Source organism: Chiloscyllium punctatum, chromosome 49 (genome assembly GCF_047496795.1).
Source record: "Chiloscyllium punctatum isolate Juve2018m chromosome 49, sChiPun1.3, whole genome shotgun sequence".
Classification (NCBI taxonomy): Eukaryota; Metazoa; Chordata; class Chondrichthyes; order Orectolobiformes; family Hemiscylliidae; genus Chiloscyllium; species Chiloscyllium punctatum.
In genome coordinates this window covers 21,528,781-21,556,314 of record NC_092787.1, presented here as the reverse complement: position 1 = coordinate 21,556,314, position 27,534 = coordinate 21,528,781, and the positions used below count along the sequence as shown (strand labels likewise).

Genomic DNA, 27,534 nt, shown 5'->3' with positions numbered 1-27,534 from the left:
CGTTTCGGGCAGGAGCCCAATTTTCCTGTTCCTCCGACACTGCCTGACCTGCCATGCTTTTCCAGCACCATTCTAACCAGGAAGTTGCTAACTGCTGCGAGACAGCTTGCAGATTGGGTCACATCTGGACTGCATTGTGCTGAATGGTTATAGCACAGGAAGAGGCCATTCAATCCACTGTGTCTGTGACAGCCCTCTGCAATCCATCGCGGCCCATTCTCCCATCCTTGTCCTGCAATTGTTGCCTCCTGGAATCAAGATGCAACTGCCTTTTGAAAGCCTCAATTAACTCTGTCCCCACATCCCTCTCAAGCAGGAGGTTCTAGATACTGTGATCAACAACAACAACTTGAATTTATATAGCTCCTTTAGCAACCCAAGGCGCTTTGCAGCAGACAAGTAGGGGACACTGAGATAGTAACGCTGGTATTGACTGGTGGTTTAAACAAGGAGGCGTGAATGATGTATAGTTCACACAGTCAAGGGTCAGTCACGGCCCTAGTGCATGCACAGTGGCCTCAGACAACAAGGTTATAATCAATCAAACCACTGTTTAAATCTAACCTACACCACAACCCACAGGATTTACAATCGTCTCATAGGCTATATTGTAAGCAACATTTCCAAGAAACATTGAACAACTCAGTAAGTTACCAGTAAAACATATTGCACCGCAGCTCACTGTGATATATCATCCAAATTTACAAACAAGAATGTTACATGTTGAAACCAAAGTACTGATCATTGTCAAAATCTGATCTTCGTACATGTAAATAGAGAAAAAAAGCAAGTTCCAAACCTTGAAACTACTATGCAAATTTGACCAAAGAAATACTTGACAATACTGAATTTGTGAATTACATTTCCGCAACAGGCAGAAATATACATAAGTGGGTCAGACTTTCCAATAGTTGATCAATAATGTTCCCGCTCCAACAACAGCGTTGAAGTGCAGACTAGGGATTGCACAAGAGGTGAGGATTAGAGCACTGCAGATTCTTCAGAGGTCTATAATGTTGGAGGAGATTAGAGAGCTAGGGAGGGGGAGAGGTCATGGAGGGGTCTGAACAACAAGTATCTTAAAATCAAGATGTTGTTGACCAGGAACAAGGGTGTGCAGGAGTTGGAGGCTCGCCATATCACACCTCAATCTTTCTCTCCCTGTCGTATTTCGGTCAGCACTACCTGCAAAACCATCCAACCTTTGGTAGTAACCATGACTCCCTGATCTGCCTGGACAGAACTCCCAGCCTTGGTGGGTGGGTAGCTCTTGGTTGAAAAGGAGTGGCCTTGGAACAGCAGAGAGAGTCGACATTTCCGGCATCAGCCCTTCATCAGGAATTCTCCTGCTCCTCAGATGCTGCCGGGCCTGCTATGCTTTTCCAGCGCCACCCTTTTCCACTCTGACCTCTCCAGCATCTGCAGTCCTTGATTTCCCCTTGGGGAGGTGTTGCACTGGCTGGGGGAGGGGAGGATTGGCTTTGACCTGTCTCCGTTACGCCCCCTCACTTCAAAAACGGGGACAACTTTTCCCATCGCCCCGGCACGCTTCAAAGGTGAGAAGGAACTGACCTCATCATCCTTGTACCAGGACAGGTTCTCTGCTGTCAACACAAACCAGTACTCCTTCGATCCTCCCTTCATGATTCCAATGTTGTTGATGGTGAGCCAGCCCTTCCTGATCACCTGAAACGAGAAGCAGGCAGAATGAGCACTCAGAAAGGACGGCGAGTCAGCCCAGAATCCCAGACGTATAACACAGCACCTGGCCTCACACACGGCACTGGTGTCGATCAATGCGTGTTACAGCAGAGTTATGCGCAGAAAGGAAGACACAGTAGTCTCTATACAGATACAGAAATAAAACGGGCAGTCGATTAAAAAGGTTAGAGTCTGAAGGTTTTTGATGCCAAGATCAAATTTGAGAGAGTGGAACCTGAGCGGTCTCAAAGTGGTCACCCCTCCCAATCCCTGAGATTAACTCCTCTATTCGAATCCTGCTCAATGGAAACCACAGCACGAGTCAAACAGCTTTGAACAGAACGCCAGCCCACCTCCTGGGATCTCTGTGCTGCTTATCTCTCTACTCTGGCCAGAGATGGGCCCCCAGTATGGGCAAAGGTAATGGCTAACATTTAACGATTCTGCGTTGGGAACAAAACAGTTACTAGTTTGTGCTTTCACCACCCCACAGGAAGTAGGCCCAAGCCACCAGGAAACAGAGTAGCACTCAGGTTGAAACAACTCAAACTCCAAATCCTCAAATGGAGCAGAACAAATTATCCTGCCAGGTCAACCCTTTAGTGATGAGGAGAATGCCTGTTACCCTTCCCTCAGGATTCCCAATCGGTTTTTTGTCGCTGTCTTTTCCAGCGGGGGTTAATGAGCGTTTTGATTGGAAACTGCAGAGATTTCCATCCTCAATAAGATGAACCAGATTAAACCCCACCACCACCACCGTCACCACCCCGCAATATTCCACCACCAGCACCCCTCCCCCCCCAACCCAAGCCACACAGAACTTCACCGAGTTTTGGCAGACATCAAATCTAAATTTCAGGCCTGTCTCAAAACCTACACGATAAAACACCAGCCCACTCTCCATGGGCGCACAAGGCATCAAGAAGGGATGGTGGGGAAGGGGGGAGTCAACAGTCAAATTGGTGAAAAAAAGGCTAAAGTTAAAACAAAGGGAAGATCGAAAAAAGGAAACAGCAACATGCAACTGTACAGAGGGTTTAGAGCCATAGACTATGAACTCAGGCTACACAACTAAACACACAAAACGCATGGTCAAGCAGACGTACATCTGGGTTACACCAGGAACAGAAACAATGCTGCTGTACATGGGATCTTTATGATCAGATAAAGTTAGGATTGCAGCACTCGGTTAGAGCAAAACGCTGCAGTTTGATCAAAATACGCGTCGTTGGCCAGCATTACCAAACAATAAGGAGGTTTAGAGAGCAAGGCTGTGCATTCTTTCCACTATTTCCTCAGAATGTACCAGTGGGTGGTACACACTGAGTGGGCTCAGGTTTCCATCAGGGAGATGGTGGAAGGGACAGACCCATCTCTAGCTTGGAGGCTTCCCGCTCAATATGGAGTGTCATCGCTGACAAAGTTACAGCCAATCCACTCACAAAACAGCAGCAACGGATAAAGACAATATCTTCTTCCAGAACCTGCCGGCTCGCCTGCCAGATCATTTAGCCCTCTACCCAGTGTTTCAGAAATAAAGAGTCGCTTGGAAAGGGCACATTTCCGAAAAGAGGGTGGTTTGGCAGGAACTTTTCCTTTTTACAATCATTAGGACAGAGACGCAAGAGTGACCAATTTCAGCTAATTACAACAATTCATCCCACTGGAGAAAAGGGTACTGATTGGTTGGCAAGTCGAATCTGATTGGCTGAAGTGTTGTCATGGAGAAGGTGAGGGGGGGAAGTGCACTAACAACCACATTAAGAACCAATTTAAGATAATCTCACAATGGTCAAACTCACAATGGTGGCTCATTTACGCTTTGTTGGTCATGACACATATTCCCACACAGTGAGTTGATCTCTGCAAACAAAAGGAATAGGTTCCAGCCTCACTCCATTTAAAAAAATTATCTGGGTGCATGGGGAGCTTTAGCCGTGACAACACTTCTCTCAATCAGGTTTGATTTGCCAACCAATCAGCACCCGTCTCTCTTGTGGTCTAAACTGTTGTGATCTGTTTGTAATTTAACATTCTTGCCTTTGTCCTGATGAGTGCAAGATGAAAAGAAATCTTCGGCAATACGTCTCTCCATCTTGGGCAATATTGTGGAAGTAGCCCAGTAATGTCAGGAGAGAGTATTAAGGGACTACCTTCTTCATCCTAATCTTTACCAAGAACATGGAATCAGCAGAAGGCCATTCAGTCCTTTAATCCCATTCTACCATACAGCTAGATCGGGGTTGGTTTGGACCTCAATTCCATTCAGCCTGTCTTCCACATGGTGTCTTAAAAAACAGTAGCCATCTTGAAAATTTCAATTGATTCCCTCCCAATACCAAACAACCAGAGCTGACTGAGTGAATTCCAGCATTTCACTTTCTCACAGTGCAATAATGTTTGGTTTCACTCCTGCGTGGCCTAACCTTAATCATTAGGGTCATGCTCTCTTGTTCCGGATGTTCTCTTGTTTGAGCCCTTTATTCTTTTCTGGGACATGGGCATCACTGCCAAAGCCAGCATTTGGTGACCATCCCTCACTGCCCTTGAGGGGGTTTGCTGGGCCATTTTGCAGGGCAGTTAACAGTCAGCCACATCACTGTGGGTCTGGAGTCACATGTGCATGGACCAAGTGAGGACGGCGGATTAATTAAAAGCAAAATACTGCAGGGTGCTGGAAACCGTGAAATAAAAACAGGTGATGCTGGGGAAACTCAGCAGGTCTGGCAGCAGCTGTGGAGAGAGAAACAAAGTTAATGTTTCAAGTCCAATGCGACTCTTCTTCGGAATTCAGGAAGGTAGATGTCCCTCCCTAAAGGGCATTGGGTTTTATAACAATCAATGGTAAGTGTTACAGTATCCGTTAATAGTTTTACATTGCAGATTTGTTAATTGAGTTTATTTAGTGGGATTCCAACTGAATTTGAACCCACCCAGATGTAGCTCCAACACTTAACCTGCGTTTCCACAGCAACAATGTACTCACCATGATTTCATCCTTCACAGAGTAACCATAGCAGATGTAAAGAAGCCAAGCAGAGGAGTGGGAAGAGGAAGGTTCAATAAAGAAAGGGAGAATATAAATGAACCTGATTATTACTCTAGTATAATGGATGGCATTTGCCTACAGTACAGACCACTTACAGCAAATACAACACATTTACTCCTTGCAGCTCATTCAAGCCATCACTGCTTACATTGTCTTCAGTCAATAAATTAAAACTGCATCAAACTTGGAAAGGTAATTGGACAAGTAACATTGGCAGAATAATTTTTTAAAAAAGAACTGGACATCTGATAGAAAAAAGGGGCTGCAAAATAATTTTAACAATTAAAAATTTCCAAGACTTCAACGGCTCAGCAAAGAAATATTTCTGGAATCTCCAAAATGTGAGGGAAATTTTAGTTCAAATTTGGTTTTAATCATTTGAACCAGCGTTAACGCTCATTAAATATCTCACTTGAATGAGCTTCATTATCACAAACATTACCTGGATGAGAAAGGAAAAATGAAAATTGCATAAAAGAAAAGCAACCGAAAGAAAAAACTTAAGACTAGTGCAGTTGAATAAAGCTCTCAAAAGGGGAGAGGTAGCTTTGGAATGGATTTTTTTCTTCCAAGTTTTTGGCCAGGTTCTTTGGTAATCTTTGGCAGTGAATGTTAGGCTTCTTTTCCACAAGATCAAGAGGTTCTGGTTACTGTTTGCAGGTAGTCTGATTAGGGTCACGACCTGCAGATTCCTCCCCCCATCCCCTTAACTCTCTCCCAAGATGATCGAACCACTCCCCCCATCCCCGCACCACCCTTTCACCAATGCTAAGCCTGACCTTCAATTGTAGCCCAGTCATTGACAAGGAGAGAGAGAGAGAGAGAGAGAGCGGCAGGAAAAGAGGAAGGTGTCACATAAGTTTTAGAAGAACTGAGACAGTCTGGGTTCACTGGACAGACCCTGGCGCAGATCCCTCAAGTTTATGTCTGCAACTGAAAATATTCAGCAAGGCCCAGAGATTGTCCATTTGGGAACGGAAGGCAGCTGTGGCCATTCAGTCCCTCAAGTTTACTCAACCATTCAATAGCACAAAGGCAAATCTGACGATTGGGTTTATCCCTCTGGTGTGGAGCCAAATGGACTAGGATTAACCTTTCCTTAATTCAGTCACTGGCCTCAATGCCCCCTGGGTGACAGAATGGTTAAACCAACTAAAGCTCCTCCTTCCAATGGTTTTCCAGGGAGTGTTTGTGGTTCTCAACATGCCATTCCCTGCAGTCCTGGCTCCCATATGAAGGCTGGTGACCCAATGGAATATGGGTGGAAAGGCCTGCTCCCTGTTGTACAGGGGGAGATGTTTCAATGGGTCTTGGAAAGTATTATGTCGGTGAAGCACTAAGCTATTTCAGTCTGTTTGACTCATTCGACCCTCCAAAAGAAGACTTTGAACCTGGATCCATTGCTGGTCTGGGGTTCCCAATGCTGCACTCAACAGAAAAATGGACCATAACATTCCCTTTTCAACAATAGCATTGGTACACATGATGGTGGAAGCAGCAACTGTGTGTGTGTGTGTTCATGCACATGTCCGTTTGTGTGTGTGCACGTAAATGTGTTTGTGTGCAAGCGCATGTGTGTTTGTGTGTGTTTGAAAGAGAGAGAGAGCACGCGATGATTATGCAACTCAAGGTCTTGCCCCATTTCACACCGCAGTAAAAGTTAAGTTTGGAATTCAACTTGAGCAGGCCTTCAGTCCAGTAATGCCCACTAGCCCCAGTGTATCCTAAAGCAGGAGCTCCCTTTACCCAGTGAATACCTGATTGCCTGCTGCCTTCTTCTTACTCAATTGACTGCTCCTCGGCTGGGCACTGTCAAGCAAACAGAGAAACATCTTCATAAAGAGATCATCACCAGTGCAGGGGTTAAAAATAACTGTTGAACATTCATATCATCTGCCTGGTGATGCAGGTAGTCAGTGGACCAGAAACACCATTAATTCACTGGGCGGCATAGTGGCTCAGTGGTTAGCACTGCTGCCTCACAGCACCATGGACCCAGGTTCAATTCCAGCCTTGGGTGACTGTCTGTGTGGAGTTTGCACATTCTCCCCGTGTCTGCATGGGTCTCCTCCCACAATCCAAAGATGTGCAGGCCAGATGAATTGGCCATGTTAAATTGCCCATAGTGTTGGGTGCATTAGTCAGAGGGAGATGGGTTTGGGTGGGTTACTCTTTGGAGGGTTGGTGTGGACTAGTTGGGCCGAAGGGCCTGTTTCCACACTGCAGGGAACCTAATCAGATCCCCAACAGAGCAAGGGTCCCCTCTCCTGAAAAGGCATGCACTGCTATGTTTCCTCACGAATCCCTATCGGGAGTAGCCATTCCTTATGAGTAATCCTTGCTGGTGAGCTGGTTAACCGTGAGAGTATCCCAATTCAGTTCAAACACGTATCGCTTCAAGTCCTGATACCAGCACCCGTGTGTGTGTGCGCGTGCACAATCATGCATGGACAGAACAGGCAGGTGGTGAGATACAGAGCAAAGGCTTTCGTTGCACATTCCCACGCGTGTCGGCGATTGCCAGCAGTGTATCCGTGTTTCGAATGAAATGCGACGCCCTCATGGTTAACCAACTCAGCGCCTCATTCACGAGGAACGGCCAATTACTGGATGGTCAGGTGAGGATCCCTAGCCCACCATGAAATTATACAGACCAGTGACTGGCACTGCAGCCTGACCATGCGCCCCGCCCCATGCTATTGCTTCGGGTGGCACACAGAGGGTGACACTTTCCACTCATAGAACCAATGAAAAATATTTGGCAAACAAGGAATTAACCACAGGATAGAGAGGACAGTCCTCCACACTACACAGTTAGCACTTTGGCAGGCTGTGGATAAAATATTCACTTACTTGGCAAATCCAATGAAATCCTCATGGTTTGTGTTCATGTAGGATAACTCAATGTCTATCAACAGCATGACCTGAAGGGAAGAAGGCACAGTCACTGAGCTCATAACTTGTCAATGCAGCATGAGACATGATGTGACCACTACAAGTGTGCAAAATCTGCACTTGTGAATAAACAACAATGGGCTTTAGTGAACCTTACTATGGCCAGAAGATGCTAAATTATCTGCAGCCCTGGAGACTTACGCTCCAGATCCAGGTAATCTGATATGCCATTGCCAGAGCTCCTTCCACACATGTTCAGCAACTATACTCGGATCAAGGCAGAATTCCCTTTATTTCGTAACCAGGAATGCTGGAACAAGAGATGACGTACTGGAACAGGCTTCGCAATATCACTTTGCCCAAGCAGCCTTTTGAAACAAATTTGCCCAAAGCAATAACTACTTTGTTGCATTTCTAAACAAAATACAAATTGGTCTCTGGTAGAATTTGCAGATATAATAGATTAAATAAATGTAATGAATCTATGTATTGATAGAACAAGAACAAGGAATTAAAACAGACGTAGCTCTGAATTGTCAGATTTTTTAAAACTTGATTTTAAAACTCTAAATTTGTCAGGAGTCATCTTCAAAACAAACTTTTTAACTTAAAATGCCTAGAATGAAGTTAACTTTTTCCAACTATTGATTCTCAATAATGTTCTCAACCATTAAAACCCATCCTTTGTACGTAACGCTATCTCTAACCATCAAGTCGCAATACCACCCAAACAGGAATATTTAAAGCAAGGTGACATTTTTCTAATAAAATGGTCATTTGAAAGTGTAAAGTGTTTTATAATGACATAACTATCCATCCGAACCATCTGAGATACCTTTGGTAGACTCACAGTGAACAATGCTCCTTATTGTGTCAGTCTAGGTCACGGTTACCATATGAGGTAGGATACTCACACAAAGTCTTCAGCAGAAATTACGCTCAATCTTGATGTACGGGAATGTTTATTATATAAAATAAAGAACAGCTAGAAATCTGAAAGCAAAGTAGTAATTGCTGGAAAAACTCAGCAGGTCTGGCACTATCTGCAGACAGAAATAACAAAGTTAACGTTCCAAGTCCAGTGACCTTTCACCAGAACGGTTCTGAGAGTCCAAAGACCACTGGTTGTCGATTCGGGCTGCATGCCAGAAGGAGAAGAGAGGACACGAGGAGAACCCTTTTTTACACAGAGGATAGTGGGGGTCTAGAATGGGCTGCCTGAGTTGATGGTGGAGGCAGAGTCTTGAAACTCTTCTTTGAAGTACCTGGGTCTGCACCTTATGTGCTGCCAAACGGCAGAAAGATGGGATTAGAAAGGGCGCCTGGGTCAGCATGGACAAGATGGGCCATATGCCCCCTTTTTGCTGTGTCATTTGTATGGGCCTATTTCCAGCATCTGGAGTCTTTTGCTTTTATTTGACTGATTAGCTCCTCCGAGGAACAGTTCTTTAAAGAAAGAAAATTCTATTTAAGAGATGTTCTGTTCAGAGATATTATTATACATCTCTGGAGCAGGTGGGACAGGAGTTTGGACCTAATGACTCAAAGGCATGGATACTACCACTGCGCCAAAACAGCCCACAGAACAGCCAATTATTAACTCGTTAAAAACTTTTTTTAACCAGTTATTTATGTACTGATGGGTGGAATTTGACAATTAGATATTAATTGTCTTTATTTTATTCATTTACAGGGATAGAAGAATCACTGGCTGGGCCAGCATTTATTGCCTGATCCTGAATTATCCAGGGGGCAGTTAAGAGTCACTCCCATTGCTGTGGGTCTGGAGTCACATGTAGGCCAGACCAGGTAAGGATGACAGATTCCTTCCCAAGCAGACATTAGTTAACCAGATGAACATTTACCAACGATCAATTCATAGCCATCATGAGATCCTTAATTCCAAATATTGATTGAATTCAAATTCCACGACCTGCTATAACAGGATTTGAACCCAGGTCCCCAGAACGTTATCTGGGTCACTGGATTAACAGTCAGGTGAGAATACTGACTGTATTCTCACTAGGCCATCGTCTCCATTGCCAATCAGCTTTATTATTAGGACTGTGGCTGAGTGTGGCGGCCATGTTGGAAGTTTTGGGAGAAAGTGAGGACTGCAGAGGCTGGAGTACCAGAGTTGAAATAGGTGGTGCTGGAAAAACACAGCAGGCCAGGCAGCATCTGAGGAGCAGGAGAATCAACGTTTCGGGCATAAGTCCTTCTTTTTGAAGGGCTTATGCCCAAAACGTCGATTCTCCTGCTCCTCGGATGCTGCCTGGCCTGCTGTGTTTTTCCAACACCACATTTCTCATTGGAACTTTTGGCCAAGATCCCACCTCGTCACATGATGTTGGTTGTATCTGTCAGCTTCCACTCGGCTGACCAACTCAGACACGAGGGTAACTCCTCAGAACGTTGTGGCCCTCCGGGAGCGAAGACGAAGTATTACATTTTTAACTGGAGTGCAACATGTGTCGCCTTTTGTCGAGCGCTACCTGAAAAGGTCGGGGGAAAGCAGAAATTTTATGAAGAAATTTAGACAAACATCTGTGGGGTGTGGGGAGGAATTATCTGCACCCTATTCATTTCGGAAAGAAGCATTTTAAGAAGGTGTGAGACTGTCAAAAGTCTGTACAAGTCAATTTTTTTTCACTGCTTCTTAAAATCTGCTTTGGCTTAAAAATAAGTTTTTTTTTCCATGGGTATGAGTATTTTTATACAACTCTGATAATTCCAAAAATAAAAGGAACACACAGTACAGACAACAGAAAAGGACAGAGGAGGGTGGGAGTACAACCAACTGGATAGATCTTGCAGTGGGCTAGTAAAGCACAATGGGCTGAGTGGCTTCCACTGACACTGCTTCATGCCACAGTTCCATAATGTCAGATTGTGTATATGCTTTCTGGTCTTTTCCTTTGTCCTCAAGAGATCAGTTCCTCCAATGCTCATAGAAATCCTGCAACCACTGTTCAACTGGCATCATAAGGTTTCTTTATTGCTGTGTTTTACGCCAAAACAAATACTTTGATGCACATAGACTTGACAAGAAGCTTCTCACACTAAAGTTGGAAATGTATGAGAGCTCTCCAACAGGAAATGTTCCACCCGCAACCCAGTTGGAAACACTAAAAGAATTATATTTATTTTTAAAATTCATTCACGAGGCATTGTCATCACTGGCCAGGTAAGTATTTGTTGACTATCCCATTACTACATTGAGGGCAGTTAAGAGTCAACCACATTGCTGTGGGTCTGGAGTCACATGTAGGCCAGACCAGGTAAGGACTGCAGATTTGCTTCCCTAAAAGAAGGATATTAGTGAGCCAGATTTTATGACTTGATTTGGTATTGTCACAGGTACCTCAGTACAGTGAAAAGTTTTGTTTCGCGTGCGGTACAGGCAAATCATACCATACGAAGATCATAGGGTGGCAAAACGGAGTGAGGAGAACCAAGTTACAGCTGCAAAGAAGTTACGCAAAAAGCAAGATCAACGTTAGATTTGAAATTTGAGAGGTCCATTCAGCAGTCTAGTAACAGCAGGGGAAGAAGCTGTTCTTGAACTGTTGGTATGTGTATTTAAGCTTTTATATTGTGTGCCTGATACAAATGCTTTGAAGAGATGACAATTATGACAATTAACAATGGTTACATGGTGACCATTAGGCTGGCTCTTCATTCCAGATTTTATTAGGCTCAACGTTCACCACCTACCCGAATACAACAGGAAGAAGGTTATGCTGTAACTATACACAATGTTAGGTCACAGCTCAAGCATTATATGCAGTTCTGGTCTCCACACTATAGCAAGGATGTGATTGCACTAGAGAGGGTGCAGAAGGGATTGAGCAGGATGCCCCTGGGCTGGGGTAATTCAGCCATGATGAGAGACCAGACAGGCTGGGGATGTTTCCCTTCGCGTGGAGGAAGTTGGGGAGGATCTGATTGAGTTTGCAAAGTGCTGAGGAACATGGAGAGTAATCGGAAAAAAAACTTTTCTTCTTTGTAGAGGGGTCAGTAACCAGGGGCCACACTTTAAGGTGGGAGGTTTAGAGAAGAGTTGAGGAAAAAAAACATTTCACCCAGAGGGTGGCGGGAATGTGGGACTCAGCGACTGAAGGAATGATAGAGACAGGAACACTGAAGACATTCAAGAAACCTTTAAATGAGCACAGTCGGTTCAGATATAACGTGGTCATTCTGTTCTCGTGCAATCTCGCGGTGTAAGAAAATCGCGAAATAGCCATACCATTTAAACAAATGGGGCCAGAAATGTGTTACTGTGTAGCCAATAGAGATAAGGAAAGTTCATGTTCTACAAATAACAGCCTAAATTCTACAATCGCGTTGAAGCCAGTTCATATTGAAGAAATACATGTTACACCAAAATCGACTGCACTTGAAACCTCAGAGCATTAAAGGTTATGGAGAAAGTGTTGCAAAATGCACTGAGAATAGATAGATGTTTGATCATTCGTTACTGAGACCTGAGCCCCATTAGGGCTTTTGCCCAAAACATCAAGTTTTCTGCTCCTCGGATGCTGCCTGACCTGCTGTGCTTTTCCAGCACCGCTCTCATCTAGACCCCATTACAAAACAAAGGCAAGTGCTATGGACTAGGCCAGGCCACTCAAAACATTCTTAAGCCGGCAGCCCAGACCATAATTTGCAATTTGCTTCGGTAAGTGTACAGTGAAAGTTACCCTGAGTAAGATAGCTAGATTGACTATCAGGTTTTAAAACAGACAAAAATGTATTCACAAAATTACAGAATGAAACACAAAGAACAGAACAAAGAATATCCATAGAACCCAGTCTGTCCAAACTAGACTTAATTGTGCTGTTCCGAAGGTGCACCACAGTCCCAATACACAAACCCCAAAAACATAGTGTAAAACCGAAACAGAGCCTTACAGGTCAAAGTTAGAAGAGCAGAAGGAGAAAGAGTTTAGCAGCCTTTCTTCATGCAGTCCACTGCTGAACTGATTCTCACTTAACATCAGTTTTCAGGACTCCCCCACTCCCCTTTCATTATACAAGTCACTTCTAAAACATGACCACTTTGGCCTGAAGTCTCATCTGCTTACACAGAAACAAAAGGCCCCTCAAAATTCTTTTTCATCTCTGTACCAAACTAGCCATCTCAGAGCCGGGAGCTGACTTACGACCCCTCGGAAGAAAAACCAAGGACGTAGTATCCTTGAGGAAAGGTTTATGACACAGGCCACTCTGGCCATTCCCGATTCCATACCTGTTCTTTGGTCCTGCCCTCACGATCTCGGATATGAGTGGTCACAATTCGGTCCATTTCCTCTCGTAAGTGCGGATACTGGCCCAACTGTAAGAAAGAACCGGGCAGAGAAGTAGAAAACAGGCCATACCATCTGCCCCCCCCCCCCCCCCAAGCAATGTACAGCATCTAACACGGAGCTCACTGCAACACAGTACAGCAGCGAACTGACCAGGATAATCAGTCAGTCTAGACTCTGCTGACGGCATTGGGATTACAGCAGAGTGGAAGTTAAACACCGCCCTTATCAAATTCAACGGCTTTTTGACTAAAATCAAATTGAGAAACTGAATAGGGATTGCTTCAATTCAAAATTTCAGTACAACGAAGTCAAATCCATGGAATTAATGCGTTAAAAACGTGCAGATTTCGTAAATGCTGTTCTCCCCACATTGCCAATTTGCTGGAGCTTTCTAAGTACAGAAAGTGGCCAGGGCACAGTCACAGTGCCACAAGGCAGCTGGCAATGAGCCAACTTGCATCAATCAATTTGGGACAGGGTCAGGGACACCTCCAAGCTTGGAGTGGCTAAAAAGAGTGTCTTCCTCCTGTCTGACCACCTGTCTGGCTGCACAGGGGCAGGGATGGGGATTAGGATAAACCGTCCATTCGGAATCTTCACGGCAGATGAGTCACGTGGAGCTTCGGAGAATGGACGATAAGGAAGAAAAAACCAAAATGCAAGTTGAAATCTGTTTGAAGAGGATCTGGAATGTTCATACTCTATTTTCCAAATGAGCCTGTGTCAGTCTTGAAGTCAGTATAACCGTGAATCTGAACCAAACTCTAATTCCTTTGCATATTATGCAGCAAATGTATCTTTGCTAATGCAGTACTGTAGAGCAACATGAACTCCAAGTGTTTTCCATTGGTTGCAATCCCATAACAAACCCACAAACAGACTCACACAATACCAACATGCAAGCAGACAGCCATGCAAGCTACAGAGAATAACACTCGGGGAATAAATAGGAGTGGAACAGGTTAGTATACAAGGTGGATAAATGACAACAAATAGGCGATTGAGATACATTTTAAAAAGGCAATGTTGGCCTTCCAAGTAATATTAACTTGGGCCTGGAGTAATAATTAAAATGTGCTTCCCAAACATCCCCCCTCTTTTTGGAATTCAATGGATTGAGTAAGATTGCAGAATTAAATAGTTTCCCTCTGTTGCATCCACTGACTGTTCGAAGGAACAGGTGTGGAGGTGAGGTATGGGCAGGCAAGTCGCAAAGCTGGGCTCCCCTACACTGCTCTTTGCTGACAATTGCCGGCCTTCTCTTTACACCGGTCCCATCTCATATTTAACGCCAATTTGTCTTTGGTTTCCTCCAGCCCTCCTCACCACCCTTCCTTCAGGTGCAACAGCAGAGTTGGGGAGGACAGCCAACAGGCCATCACACTCACCCATTTAATTAAAAAAAAACAAATCACCCTGATTCAAGGTACAGGACAGATAAGAAATTCTGCCCGAGCCCGACATCCTACAAAGGAATGAAACAATATCAAATCATCTGGAACATCTCATTCTTAGTCAGGAATTAGAACGAGGCAATCAGTCCCATCCCATTCACTTCAAAATCCATGCCTGGCATTTTGGCTCCCCAATAAGCACATCCAAAACAATTGGGACTATGTTGCTCAGTTGGCTGGACAGCTAGCTTGTAACACCAACAATACAGGTTCAAATCCCACACCCAGCTAAAGGACTCTACTTCTCAACCTCTCCTCTCACCCGACTCTTGGCTTAAACCACCACTAAATTCTCTCGAACGAGAGAATTGTACTTTTTACTTTTGTTCCAAAGGTGTCAAGGGAGGGACCAAACTGAGATCTTTTGGAATGAGGAGAGTGTTCCAGAATGGGTTTGGTCAGTGGTTTTGATCAAGGGAGACTATCCAACTGTCCACAGTCCACATACTCAATTCATACCAGCTTCAAATGTAACCATCCCACTTCCCTTTCTTTCCAGTATGTACCTAATTATTAATAAAGCGAAGGATTAACTGCCTGGGATTTGTGCCTTCAGGCGAACCACCAACATTTAGCAAAGCAATTATTGCAGTCCTAAAAGTGCTGGATGAAGTTGAACGAGAAATTAAAAATAATGAGGGAACATCATTTGACAATCCCTTGCTGACACTTTAATGGCATCATTTGAACATCTGAAATAAAAAGAGTTAACAATGTCAATGAAAAGAGGGAGATATTAGGAAGTCATCTTGCCATACCTCCCATAATAACATCCAGCTTTCAATTCTTTCATTAAGGGTAGGGTTGCGTTAGTATTTTCATATGATCTCACATTAAAATATGGAAGCTTTTAAGTGGATTGTTTCCAAACTGGCAGGGAAATGTAAACTTATTTTTTAAAAGATCTGTCAAGAGCCTCGCTGTCATAGTAAAAGGCTGTTATTTACTTTCTCCAATTTTGGCTGCATTCTGGGTGTCAACAGGAAATAGCAGAAATACACAGGAAGTTGTGCAGCCTCTGAGAGAGAGAGGAATAGAGTGTCTGTCTCTTCATTTAGCTGAGGTCCAGTTGGTCATGCTCTTGTTCCCCCATCTGGAACAGAAGGTTAAACTGAGGCTAACCCTCCAGCACAGGCCTGAGGGAGTGCTGCAGTGTTGGAGACATTGTCTGTCAGGTGACTGAGACCACCCTCCCCCATGACCATGAACTTGAAAAAATATCCCTTGGGAGAGGGTTTCCGCTAAATATTCTCTGCTCCAACAACATCTCCAAAAAACTAGACAAGATCCGATCACTCCGGTCTTATTAGAGATTGCAATGCACAAAATGGCTACCCTCTTTCCCTGTGTGTAATACTGACCACATTTTGCAAACACTTCGCTGGGACATGACAAAAAGTGCTTATACAAATGCATGTTCTTTCACAGAAAACTAACTTTTCAAAAAATGCAATCGTCCGTGGGATGTGGGCATCACTGGCCATCCCTAACTGCCCTTGAACTGAGTGGCTTGGTAGGTCATTTCAGAGGGCAGTTACTGAGGTTCTCTGGACCAGGAGTCACACGTAGACCAGACCTGATAAGAATGGTGGATTTCCTTCCCTCAAAGGCAAGCTTTTAACTGTCGTGATTGTAATGAGGTCAGCCAGGTGGACCTCATAGGATATGAGTTCCCTGATTGGGGCTGTTAATCTGGTCCAATCAGGGAGCCCTGGCTGACAGATATAAATAGGAGTGTTTACGTTAGAGCCCGGGTATCTCTGGAAAAGGAGCACGCGGTGTCCACCAACACCCTGGAGTCGTTCAGGGAGAGGTGGGCGCCGCAGGGAGTGGAGTGTATTATTTCCCCGTCCAACTCTATTTTGATTTAGTCCCTACCCTCCCCTCCACTGTTTTGATCACACAGCATTGCCCTGTGGTTTGAAGGGCAGTGCTTGTCACTGGCCACTCGGGTGTTTTCCCTATCTTCCTGGTGGTGGAAATCGAATAAAGATTCATGCACTTTGTGTCTTTCACTGTGTCTCACACCTGCACACACACACCATGGGTGCTGGGGAAAAAATAAGCACTACCGCAGTTAGGCGGTAGTGTGGGGAAAAAAAAAATTAAAAAAAAATAAAGGGGGGATTCTGGGCTTGGGTGAAGAAAAAAAAGATAAATAGGAGTGTTTACGTTAGAGCCCGGGTATCTCTGGAAAAGGAGCACGCGGTGTCTACCGACACCCTGGAGCTGTTCAGGGAGAGGTGGGCACCGCAGGGAGTGGAGTGTATTATTTCCCCCTCCAACTCTATTTTGATTTAATCCCTACCCTCCCCTTCACTGTTTGATCACACAGTATTGCCCTTTGATGTGAAGGGCGGTGCTTGTCACTGGCCACTCAGGTGTTTCCTTTCTTCCTGGTGATGCAAATTTGAATAAAGGTTTGTGCACCTTGTGTCTTTCACTGTGTCTCACGCCTGCACAAACACAACATGGGTGCTGGGGATAAATCTAAGCACTACTGCAGTTAGGCGGTAGTGTGGGGGTTTAAAAAAAAAGAAATATAAATAAATAGGAGTGTAAGAGGTTCTGTTCATTCTAGGATCTGGCTCTGAGGAAGCTGGGTCAGTGTCCTGTACTATGTATGCGTAAACAAAGGGTGACTTGGTAATGGGAAACCAGCCTCTGTGAAGTCAGTTCAGAATGACGAGCAATGGTTTATGTTCGTCATTACTGAGACTAGGGCTCAGTCAGCAATACAGAGTGACACTATCAGCAGAGGTTCAATTTCTGCTCCGGCTAAGGTGACCCTCAGGTTAAACAACACCACCACTTATTCCTCTCTAATGAGCAATCAGCCCTATGGTCTGGTAAGACTAGAGTGACTTTACCTTTTACTTCCTGAGACCAGCCTTCAATCCCAGACTTTTTAATCAACTGAGTTTGAATTTCACCGGCTGGTATTGTAGGATTCCAACTTGTGTCCCCAGGACATTAACCTGAGCTGCTAGATGAGCTATCCAGTGGCATAACCACCAGGCCACCTTACAGAAAGCATTAACACGACAGACAAGTAAATTATTAAGAAGCAATAGGGGAGCTCCAGAAATCAAACCAATGGTTGTTTGTGATATGAGGGTGAACATTTGGTTCATATGACACTTGTTACTGTCATGGTAACCAACTTGAAATCAATCATAAACCACTCATATTAAAGCAGGGAAATGTGTTGCAGTTCATAACTTTAACATCAGCAACAGGTTACTGCAGGATTTCACAAGGAGGTCAGAAGTCACATGCTGTGCTAAATTGTCCATAGTGTTCAGGGTAAATGTAGGGGAATGGGTCTGGGTAGGTTACTCTTCGGAGGATCAGTGTGGACTTGTTCAGCCAAAGGGCCTGTTTCCATACTGTAGGGAATCTAATCTAATCTAATCATGACACCAGTTTATAGTCCAACAGGTTGAATTTTCACCTGAAGGAGGAGCAGTGCTCTGAAAGCTTGTGGTTTCAAATAAACCCTTTGAACTATAACCTGGTGACGCGTGACTTCTGACTTTGTCCACCCTAGTCCGACACCAGCACCTCCCATAGTCCAAAGATGTGTAGGTCAGGTGAATTGGCCATGCTAAATTGCCCATGGTGTTAGGTGCATGAGTCAGAGGGAAATGGGTCTGGGTGGGTTACTCTTTGGAGAGTCGGTGTGGACTTGCTGGACCGAAGGGTCTGTTTCCACACTGTAGTGAATCTAATCTAATTTTTCACAAGGAGGGTTCACCACTCTGCAGTCTAGCCCATGCCATTCTTTAGGTTGTGTTCAGTCTGTGTAGAGATTATCCTGCACAGACCATGTCCGCCCTTTATGAAGTTAAGAATCACACAGCATCAAGTTATAGACCAACTGGTTTATTTGGAAGCACTAGTGTTCAAAGTAGTGCTCCTTTGTCAGGTAGCTAGCTCCAAAAGCTAGTGCCTCCAAATAAACCTGTTCGACTATAACCTGGTGATGTGTGATTTTTAACTTTGTCCACCCCAGTCCAATACCAGCTCCCTTTGTGGAGAAGAGACAGGCCAGAGTGCTCACCTCTTTCCATTTCAGAGGCTGATAGATTGCTGTGGCTTTGTTTTCACGTTTACCAACCTTCAATGGCTTTCATGTTAACCTGGTACAAGTTCGAGGGGTGTCCCTGTTCCCCAACGCCCACCTTCAATGTTACATTTTAATGTCTAATGTCTACTGATTGTAATGAGGTCAGCCAGAAGGATCTCAGGGAATCTGAGTTCCCTGATTGGGGCTGGTTCAATCGGGGAGCCCTGGCTATCCGATAAGCCAGGAGTGTCAAAGGTTCTATTCACTCTGGGAGCTGGCTCTGAGGGAGCTGGATCAGTGTCATGGACTCTACCCCTGTAAATAAGGGGTGACTTGGTGATGGGACACCGACCTCTGTGGAATTATTTCGGTGGCGGAGAGAAAAGCACACTCCTAGAGAAGTTCACTGGCAACAGTTGGGGTAAACATTTCTGACATCATGCCGTTACTTGGGAAACGTGATGCATTCGATCATACTGTTGAAGGCTGGGCCCAGTACGTGGAAAGACTGTGTTATTCTTTTTCAGGCAAATGACACTGGGGCAGATGAAATGCAACAAGCAATTCTCCTTACAGCTTGTAGACTGATTTTTGATAAGATCTGTAGCTCAGGTGAATGATATGTGTGTAAGTTAGCTCACTGAGCTGGAAGGTTTTTTTTTCAGATGTTTCATCACCGTACTCGGTAATATCATCAGTGAGAGTCTCCGGTGAAGTGCTGGTGATATGTCCCACCTCTGTACTTTTTGGTCTTGGTTTCTTAAGGTGGGTGAGTTCTTTTTTTCAAGGGAAGTTAGACAGGATCTAAATCGATGTGCTTATTGGTGGAGTTCTGGTTAGAATGCCATGCCTCTAAGAATGCGCGTGAGTGTCTTTGTTTCACCTGTCGTAGGATGTGTGTGTTGTCCCAGTCAAAATGATGCCCTTCTTTGTCTGTATGCATCAAAACTATTGATGGTGAGTCATGTCTTTTGGTGTCCAATTGGTGTTCATATATCCTGGTGGTAATCAAAGGCTATAAAAACAATGACTGCAGATGCTGAAAACCAAATACTGGATTAGTGGTGCTGGAAGAGCACAGCAGTTCAGGCAGCATCCAACGAGCAGCGAAATCAACGTTTCGGGCAAAAGCCCTTCATCAGGAATAAAGGCAGTGAGCCTGAAGCGTGGAGAGATAAGCTATAGGAGGGTGGGGGTGGGGAGAGAGTAGCATAGAGTACAATGGGTGAGTGGGGGAGGAGATGAAGGTGATAGGTCAGGGAGGAGAGGGTGGAGTGGATAGGTGGAAAAGAAGATAGGCAGGTCGGACAAGTCAAGGAGACAGTAACTGAGCTGGAAGTTTGAAACTAGGATGAGGTGGGGGAAGGGGAAATGAGGAAGCTGTTGAAGTCCACATTGATGCCCTGGGGTTGAAGTGTTCCGAGGCGGAAGATGAGGCGTTCTTCCTCCAGGCGTCTGGTGGTGAGGGAGCAGCGGTGAAGGAGGCCCAGGACCTCCATGTCCTCGGCAGAGTGGGAGGGGGAGTTGAAATGTTGGGCTACGGGGCGGTGTGGTTGATTGGTGCGAGTGTCTCGGAGATGTTCCCTAAAGCGCTCTGCTAGGAGGCGCCCAGTCTCCCCAATGTAGAGGAGACCACATCGGGAGCAACGGATACAATAAATGATATTGGTGGATGTGCAGGTGAAACTTTGATGGATGTGGAAGGCTCCTTTAGGGCCTTGGATAGAGGTGAGGGAGGAGGTGTGGGCGCAGGTTTTACAGTTCCTGCGGTGGCAGGGGAAAGTGCCAGAATGGGAGGGTGGGTCGTAGGGGGGTGTGGACCTGACCAGGTAGTCACGGAGGGAACGGTCTTTGCGGAAGGCGGAAAGGGGTGGGGAGGGAAATATATCCCTGGTGGTGGGGTCTTTTTGGAGGTGGCGGAAATGTCGGTGGATGATTTGGTTGATGCGAAGGTTTGTAGGGTGGAAGGTGAGCACCAGGGGCGTTCTGTCCTTGTTACGGTTGGAGGGGTGGGGTCTGAGGGCGGAGGTGCGGGATGTGGACGAGATGCGTTGGAGGGCATCTTTAACCACGTGGGAAGGGAAATTGCGGTCTCTAAAGAAGGAGGCCATCTGGTGTGCCCTAGCTCCCAGGTCTGTACCGGAGCTTAGGTCTTTCCTTGGGCCGGTGAATTCTTATGGAAATGTTCATACATAACCCGGCCTCCATCCTGGCACCTTGGCATCAACTCCAAACAGGGATCAGCCTTAGAAATGGGCACATAGCCAAGACATAGCTTTCAGGGAAGTGAAGAAACAGCTAGCGTATTCTAGGGTATGAGCACACGATGATCCCAAGTGAGATCTGGTATTGACAAGCAATGCCTCCCCATTGGCACAGGGTAGCATTGGTGGCCCAATGAGGATTGCCCAATAGCATATGCATCCAAGATTTTGGCTAATATAGAGCATACAAATGTTCATATTGAGTAGGAATGATTGGAGGTTATACTTAGAGTCAGGAAGTTCCACCAATAGCTTTACAGATGTAAATTCGTAATAATAACAAGCCACAAACTCCTAATAGGTCTACTTAAAGAGGACAAGGCAGTGCCGCCCATATCTTCAGGCTGAATTCTGCAGTGGGCTGTAATACTAAATGCATATAATTACAGGTTGGGATACCGTCTGGGAGTCCAAGCAGCAAATGTGGGTGCATTGAACCGTCTCCTGCTGGCAGATACACCACCAGCGGTACTGCCACTGGAAGAGTCCGTAATGGTTTTAAATTTTCTACACACAGATACAGATGCAGTTGACCATCAGACATTTGGTGCAGGGAGATCATGTCCTGGCAAAACTGAAATAGCTGGTGGTGAAGAGGGAAACCAAAGAGCCGTGAAGTGAAACCTTTTTGGAACTGGAGAGACCAGATCACAGTAGAGGACGGCATATTATTATGGGGAGCAAGAGTAATTATCCTGAGCAAAGTTCGCTACCAGCTGCTGGCTAAACTCCACCAGGGCCTTCCAAAATGAAAATGAAGATGTTGGTGAGAAGTTACGTCTGGTGGCCAGTATTGGATGCAGACATAGCTGTGTTGGGAGGGCAGTGCCCAGAGTGCCACTAAGGACAAGAGTTACCACTAATGGCTCCCCACATTTGTGGGAGTGGCCGGGTAAACCCGACACTTGGTTACAAGTCCTTTCATGGACTCGATGTTCTTCGTCATTGTGGACACCTACTCAAAGTGGCTGGATGTGCAGAGTTCATTCGTCAAACACAGGGGCAATGACAGAAAAACTGTCACACCTTTTGCAATACATGGCCTCCCAGAAACGTCAGTCACAGATAATGGGCCACCGATTACCAGCAGGGATTTTGAGTATTCCCTAAAGTCAAATGGTATTTGTTGTACAAGGACAGCTCCATCATCCAATGGCCTGGCTGAAAGAGCAGTCCAAATTTTGGCAGGAGGCTTAAAAAACAGCCTACAGCTTCACTGGATACCAAATTGTCCCGGTTCTTGTTGGATTATAGGACCAGCCCTCACACAACTGTAGGGATAGCACCAGCAGAATTGCTAATGGGGAGAAGACTCTGCGCCAGGTTAAATCTGACCTTCCTGGATCTGGGGTGAGAGTGGAACAGCATCAGGAACGCCAATGCTGGACACAAGACTCTGCCAAGCAAGCAAGACAGTTTACTTCAGAGGATGACATTTGGTGCAGGAACCATGGGAATGGCCCTGCATGGGTAAGAGGCATGGTCAATGCCGGGTCAGGTCCAGTGGCGTGGGAAGTTTGGGTTGGCGTGATGGTCCTGTCCAAACACGTGGACTAAATTAAAGCTGCAAACACACAAAACGGTGCGGGAGCAAAATGTGCTCAGCTCCTCGACAGCCTTTCTGGCTGTTCTGGAACCCATGGGATCTCCCTTTCCATCAGCGTTGAAGATACCTCAGAATCAGAGATGGACACGGTGGATGTTAATGTCTTAACACCTTTGCCACCTGAAAAAGAGAAATTTCTTCCGGGACACTCCAGTGGCGAGAGATAAGGTACTGTGTGTTACACACCAACCGTAGCAGAGACAGAGGTGGAGAAATCTGACCCAGTGCTAAACTGCCCCGGGGGGAGCTACAACAAAAAAAAAAGCCTATGTCCTCACGCTCAGAGTGGGAGGGCTGCAGTGATTGTATCGAGGTCAGCCAGGTGGACCTCATAGAATATGAGTTCCCTGACTGAGGCTGATAACGTGGTCCAATCAGGGAGCCTTGGCTGACAGAGAGAAATAGGAATGTCAGGGGTTCTGCTCACTCTGAGGGAGTTGGATCAGTGTCAAGGATTCTCCAGGTGGATATAAAGGGCGACTTGGTGTCAGGATACCGGCCGCTGTGGAATTATTTCAGAATGAACTACAAATCCACTTGTGTACTCTCCCTGGATTCATCTAACTCTCTGTTCAACCAGCCAATACAAATCCTTCTCCAATTCCCAATCCCACACCACACATGTCTGCTCAGGCAACTGCTAAATTTGACATAAACCCATTCTCAAAAATTCCTATCAAATTACTAACATTTCTCCAAAATTAATACCCAAACACTGTGCCTCAAATAAATAACGGGATTCAGACAGGTGGCTGTTTTTGACACAGCCCCGATGGGCCAAAAGGCTTTTTGCTATGGTATAGGTGTCTATGACTCTGTCACACTAACTCAGTTACACCCCTTTTTCTTTGATGCTGGTTACTCACATTATTATGATTTTGCGAATGGGAGTAAAATAAAGAGATCTATATTTTTAAAGATTAGCAACGACTATACCCTCCTCATTCACGGGTAGAACCAGCCCCTATGCTGTTCCAAACGCTCAGTATAGCTTGGTTTCCAGTAGAATATACTGAAGCCTATTGCCTCATTTATGAAAAGGTTACAAAGAACAAAACGCCTGGAGGCTGAACTTTCACATGTAACACCTTCCCCACTTCGATCACTTCAATCGAATATTGAATCTTCCGAAAGTGCTCACAATGAGATTTTGTTTTGAAACGGGCAGTATATAGAATCCAACTTTTTCTGCTAATTAAGGCCTTTCGGTACCAACCAAAGAGTAGGACACAGTCCCATCCCAGATGGAGCATCATGGCTTCCCGTTAGATAGAAGTTGTGATCTAACTTGATCCTTAAAAGTTTCTTTCAAGAAATCCCCACAGCTTCTTCTCCACCTGGCTAGGACAGAACTGTAAATTAACATAGTCCTGACAGCTGAGCAATTGTATTTTTGCATTCAATGCTAATGGTCAGACACTAGTAATCTCGCAGTGAGTAACTCACCTCCTGACTCCCCAAAGTCTGCCCACCATCGACAAGACATAAGTCAAGAGCTTGATCAAATACCCCCCACTTGCCTGGATGGGTGCAGCTCCAACAATACTCAAGGAGCTTGACACCATCCAGGACAAAACTTGATTGCAACCACATCCATAAACATCCACTCCCTCCACTACAGAAGTGTCTACTATCAACAAGATGCACTGCGGAAATTCACCAAAGATTTTTAGGCAGTACTTTGTAAACCCACAAATGTTACCATCTAGATGGACAAGGGCAGCAGATACACTAACCCCTGCAAGTTCCCCTCCAATTCACACACCATCCTGCCTTGGAAATATGTTGCCATTCCTTCAGTATCGCTGGGTCAAAATCCTGAAATTCCCTCCATAATGGCACTGTGGGTCAACACACGGTAAATAGACTGCAACAGCTCACCCCCACCTTCTCAAGAGGCAACGAGAGACAGGTAATAAATACTGACCCAGCCAGCAACACCCACATCCAATGAAAGTATTCCAAAAAAAGGCATGAATTTACTCAACTCTTAACTGAAGAGAATATTATAGTTTGAAATAGTGATGCCAATGATCGAACATCAACGTCATAATTAAGAACAGATTGGTCAATGTAGTGCTGACAAATCATGTAGTCCGAGGATGAGAGACTTATTTGGTAAAACCCATTGGCAATGGTAAGTGAAGTTCTAAAGAAGGCCAATATTTCCTTTCCAAAGTCACTCCCGCCTTTTGCCGAGGAAAGAGGCAGGAATGTGAGTGATGAGACTTCAGCTGGTCTGAGCGCAGTACTGAACAAAACAACACCAGGGTTGTTTTGTTTTAATCTAGACGGTAAAGCTATAACTCAAGGATAACCAAACAAAAGCCCTGGCTAATGCCCTGCCTGGACTAGAGTGCTTTCTCATAAGCTGTCAGCTTTGAGGCCACACCGATAACCTCCTGATTGCCATGAATGGACCTCATGCTTTTCACCAGAGCACAGTGATGTATCGAATCCAGTCAGATCAAGCAACGCACAGACAGTGGAAGGAGATCATTCAACCCCTATAAAACTTTCCCCCAGTCAGTTAGAGAACGACAAATCCCCATCAATAACTCCATCACCTCATCTTGGTTCTGTGTCCCTTAATAGTTTCACCCAACAAAAACACCCACTTCTAGATGACCCTCAACAGCCTTTTGAGGAGAAGTCAGTTCCACGTTTCTAACACCCCTTTGTGCAAGGAACTGCTCCTGACGATCACCCTTTCAAAACTCTACTCCAGTTTTACGTTGGTCAACCTGCTTAGCACTGTTAGTCCATTCCTTTGGAAGAAGTAGGATTTGAATGTGGGCCCCTGGCCCAGAGGTAGGGACACTACCACTGCATTATGACACCCCAAAATTCCATTGAAATTTGTGATCCCCTTGGCGGAGTCTGAACCCATGCTCCTAGAGGGTTAGCTGGGCCCATCTGAATGATTAGTCCAGGCACATTATTACTGCACTACCATCTCCCACCTAACAACAATTTGATGGTTATAATTAATTTGAGATCCCCTTGCCAGAATCTGAACCTATGCCCCTAGAGGATTAGCTGGACCTATCTGAATGATTAGTCCAGGAACATTATCACTGTACTATCTCCCACCTAACAACAATTTGATGGTTATAATTAATTGTAGGTTTGATTTTCACCACTGGAGGGTGTCTCAGTAGTTAGCACTGCTGCCTGACAGTGCCAAGGACCCGGGTTCAATTCCACCCTCAGGTGACTGTCTGTGTGAGTTTGCACATTCTCCCCTTGACTGCGTTGGTTTCCTCCTATAGTCCAAAGATATGCAGGTTAGGCAGATTGACCATGGGAAATGCAGGGTTATGGGTAGGGGGTTTGGGTCCAGATGGAAGGGTCGGTGTGGACTCGATGGAATGAATGGCTTGCTTCCACATTGTTGGGATTTTATGAGGAAATTACTTCTCTCAATTGACCGTATCAAATCATTTATTTGACTCATTAGACAGTTCATCCCTTTGCTCTTTACTAGTATAGGGAATACACAATTTTTGGATCTTACAATTTAACTAGTTCAAGGTATTCCAAGATTATTGGGGTCAGCTAGCTCAGTTGGCTAGATGGCTGGTTTGTGATGCTGAGTGACACCAACAGTGAGGGTTTAATTCCCACACTGACAGAGTTTACCTTAAAACTCCCACGTTCTCTACCTCACCCCTACCTGATACATTGTGACCCTCAGGTTAAACCACCACCAATCATCTCTCTCTCTATCTCTCTCTCTCTCTCTCCACCGAGAAAGTGGTCCTCTGGGCCTACTGCTAATCCAGCCACGAGATTGCCAATAGCAAGGTGAACAAGTGCTCTGTTTGGAAAACAAGACCTCCCCAGAGAAAAATAAATTTTAAAAGAAATGTCGTTAATTCCAATTATGGTGACATTTCTGGGAGTTTTGCTTACCCCAGCACCATACACAGAATACCTCTAGCAGAAACCTGGTGAAGCCGTGGCAGTGTAGGCCAGTGCCAATGTACACATGTCAACAGGAGGTGACAGACTGAGAGAGGGTCAAAGGCAAGGGCTCAACCCCACAGTTCTTTTGATCAATTCGGAGGAGCTTTCCTCCCTCTAACCCAAGTTATTAAAACTGATCCAACCCATCTTGTGCCATCCAAAATGGAGGACTGAGATGATCAGGACATTCCAAGTATGACTGGTTTTTCTGTCTGGGAAGTGATCCCACAAATGACATGCTCTTAAATGTTTTGGGGCTGTTTTATTTTTGTTTAGCGGGTCCCTGACTGGGTGACTTCAGTCAGGCTTCAAGGCCCTAAACAACATGGGCCTCACAAGCCCTAAGTAATTCCTCCAAATGAAGCAATCTGAGTCTAATAAGAACAACCTTTATTCAACATTGAAAATGACTCCTAATCTTCACAGTCAAAAACAACGCACATCCCAACCAACTTGACAACTGTCTGAATTCAGGTAATCGGGCCTTCCTAAATTACACCCATTTCAGTCACATACAGGGGAATAACTGTATTGAATTAGACACCCAGATGCCTTTGACAGGGTGTTAAGATCTACTGTCACAATTCTACAGTGTTTTCTGATTCTACTGATGTTTTAAACACATTAAAAATGTGGAATGAAAACAATAAACCCAAACAGAAAGGCCGAGACCTTCCTGGACTCAAAGGAATAGTCATTAGGCAGTGGTCTGAACAGCCCGGACCCAAGGTGACTGTAACATGCCTATGGCTGATTCATTCATTCTCTATGGGGGGGGGTAAAGAAAACCAGGCACACTCCACAAGATTGATAAATGTCATGAAGATTTTCAAATTTCACTCCAACTAAAACAAAATAACAAAGTCAGCCAACTGGCCACCATAGAATCCGAGTTCCATAATTGGGGCTGTTAATCTGGTCCAATCAGGGAGCCTTGGCGAACATAAAACGTCAGGGATATTGAACCCCTGAATGCCTGACTCAATCTGGTCCAATCAGGGAGCCTTGGCGAACATAAAACGTCAGGGATATTGAACCCCTGAATGCCTGACTCGGTGAGAGGCAGTGCTATTGTCAAAGGCTAAGCATTTGTAAATGAAGGGTGATTGGTGCTGGGGTGTCAGCATCTGAAAAGTTATTTCACCGCTTAATAAAGATTTTGGAGGTGAAATATCTAACATATTGTGCCACTGTCGACAGACAGCCGAGGTG

The 27,534-nt window shown here is 45.1% G+C and overlaps 1 protein-coding gene across 9 annotated transcripts in view; it reads right to left on the bottom strand.

The window, feature by feature from the left end:
* Positions 1-27,534, bottom strand: part of LOC140469360 (dynamin-1) — a 246,391-nt gene that overhangs the window by 110,582 nt on the left and 108,275 nt on the right. For 7 of the 9 annotated variants that reach the window (XM_072565798.1, XM_072565799.1, XM_072565800.1 and 4 more), the window contains exons 11-15: positions 12,900-12,986; positions 7,604-7,674; positions 6,508-6,559; positions 4,688-4,699; positions 1,573-1,686 (exon numbers count right to left, since the gene is read on the bottom strand). In XM_072565798.1, coding sequence (XP_072421899.1) covers positions 1,573-1,686; positions 4,688-4,699; positions 6,508-6,559; positions 7,604-7,674; positions 12,900-12,986 — 336 coding nt within the window. The remainder of the gene's footprint in view (positions 1-1,572; positions 1,687-4,687; positions 4,700-6,507; positions 6,560-7,603; positions 7,675-12,899; positions 12,987-27,534) is intronic. The other 2 variants (XM_072565803.1, XM_072565802.1) reach the window with 1 other exon arrangement.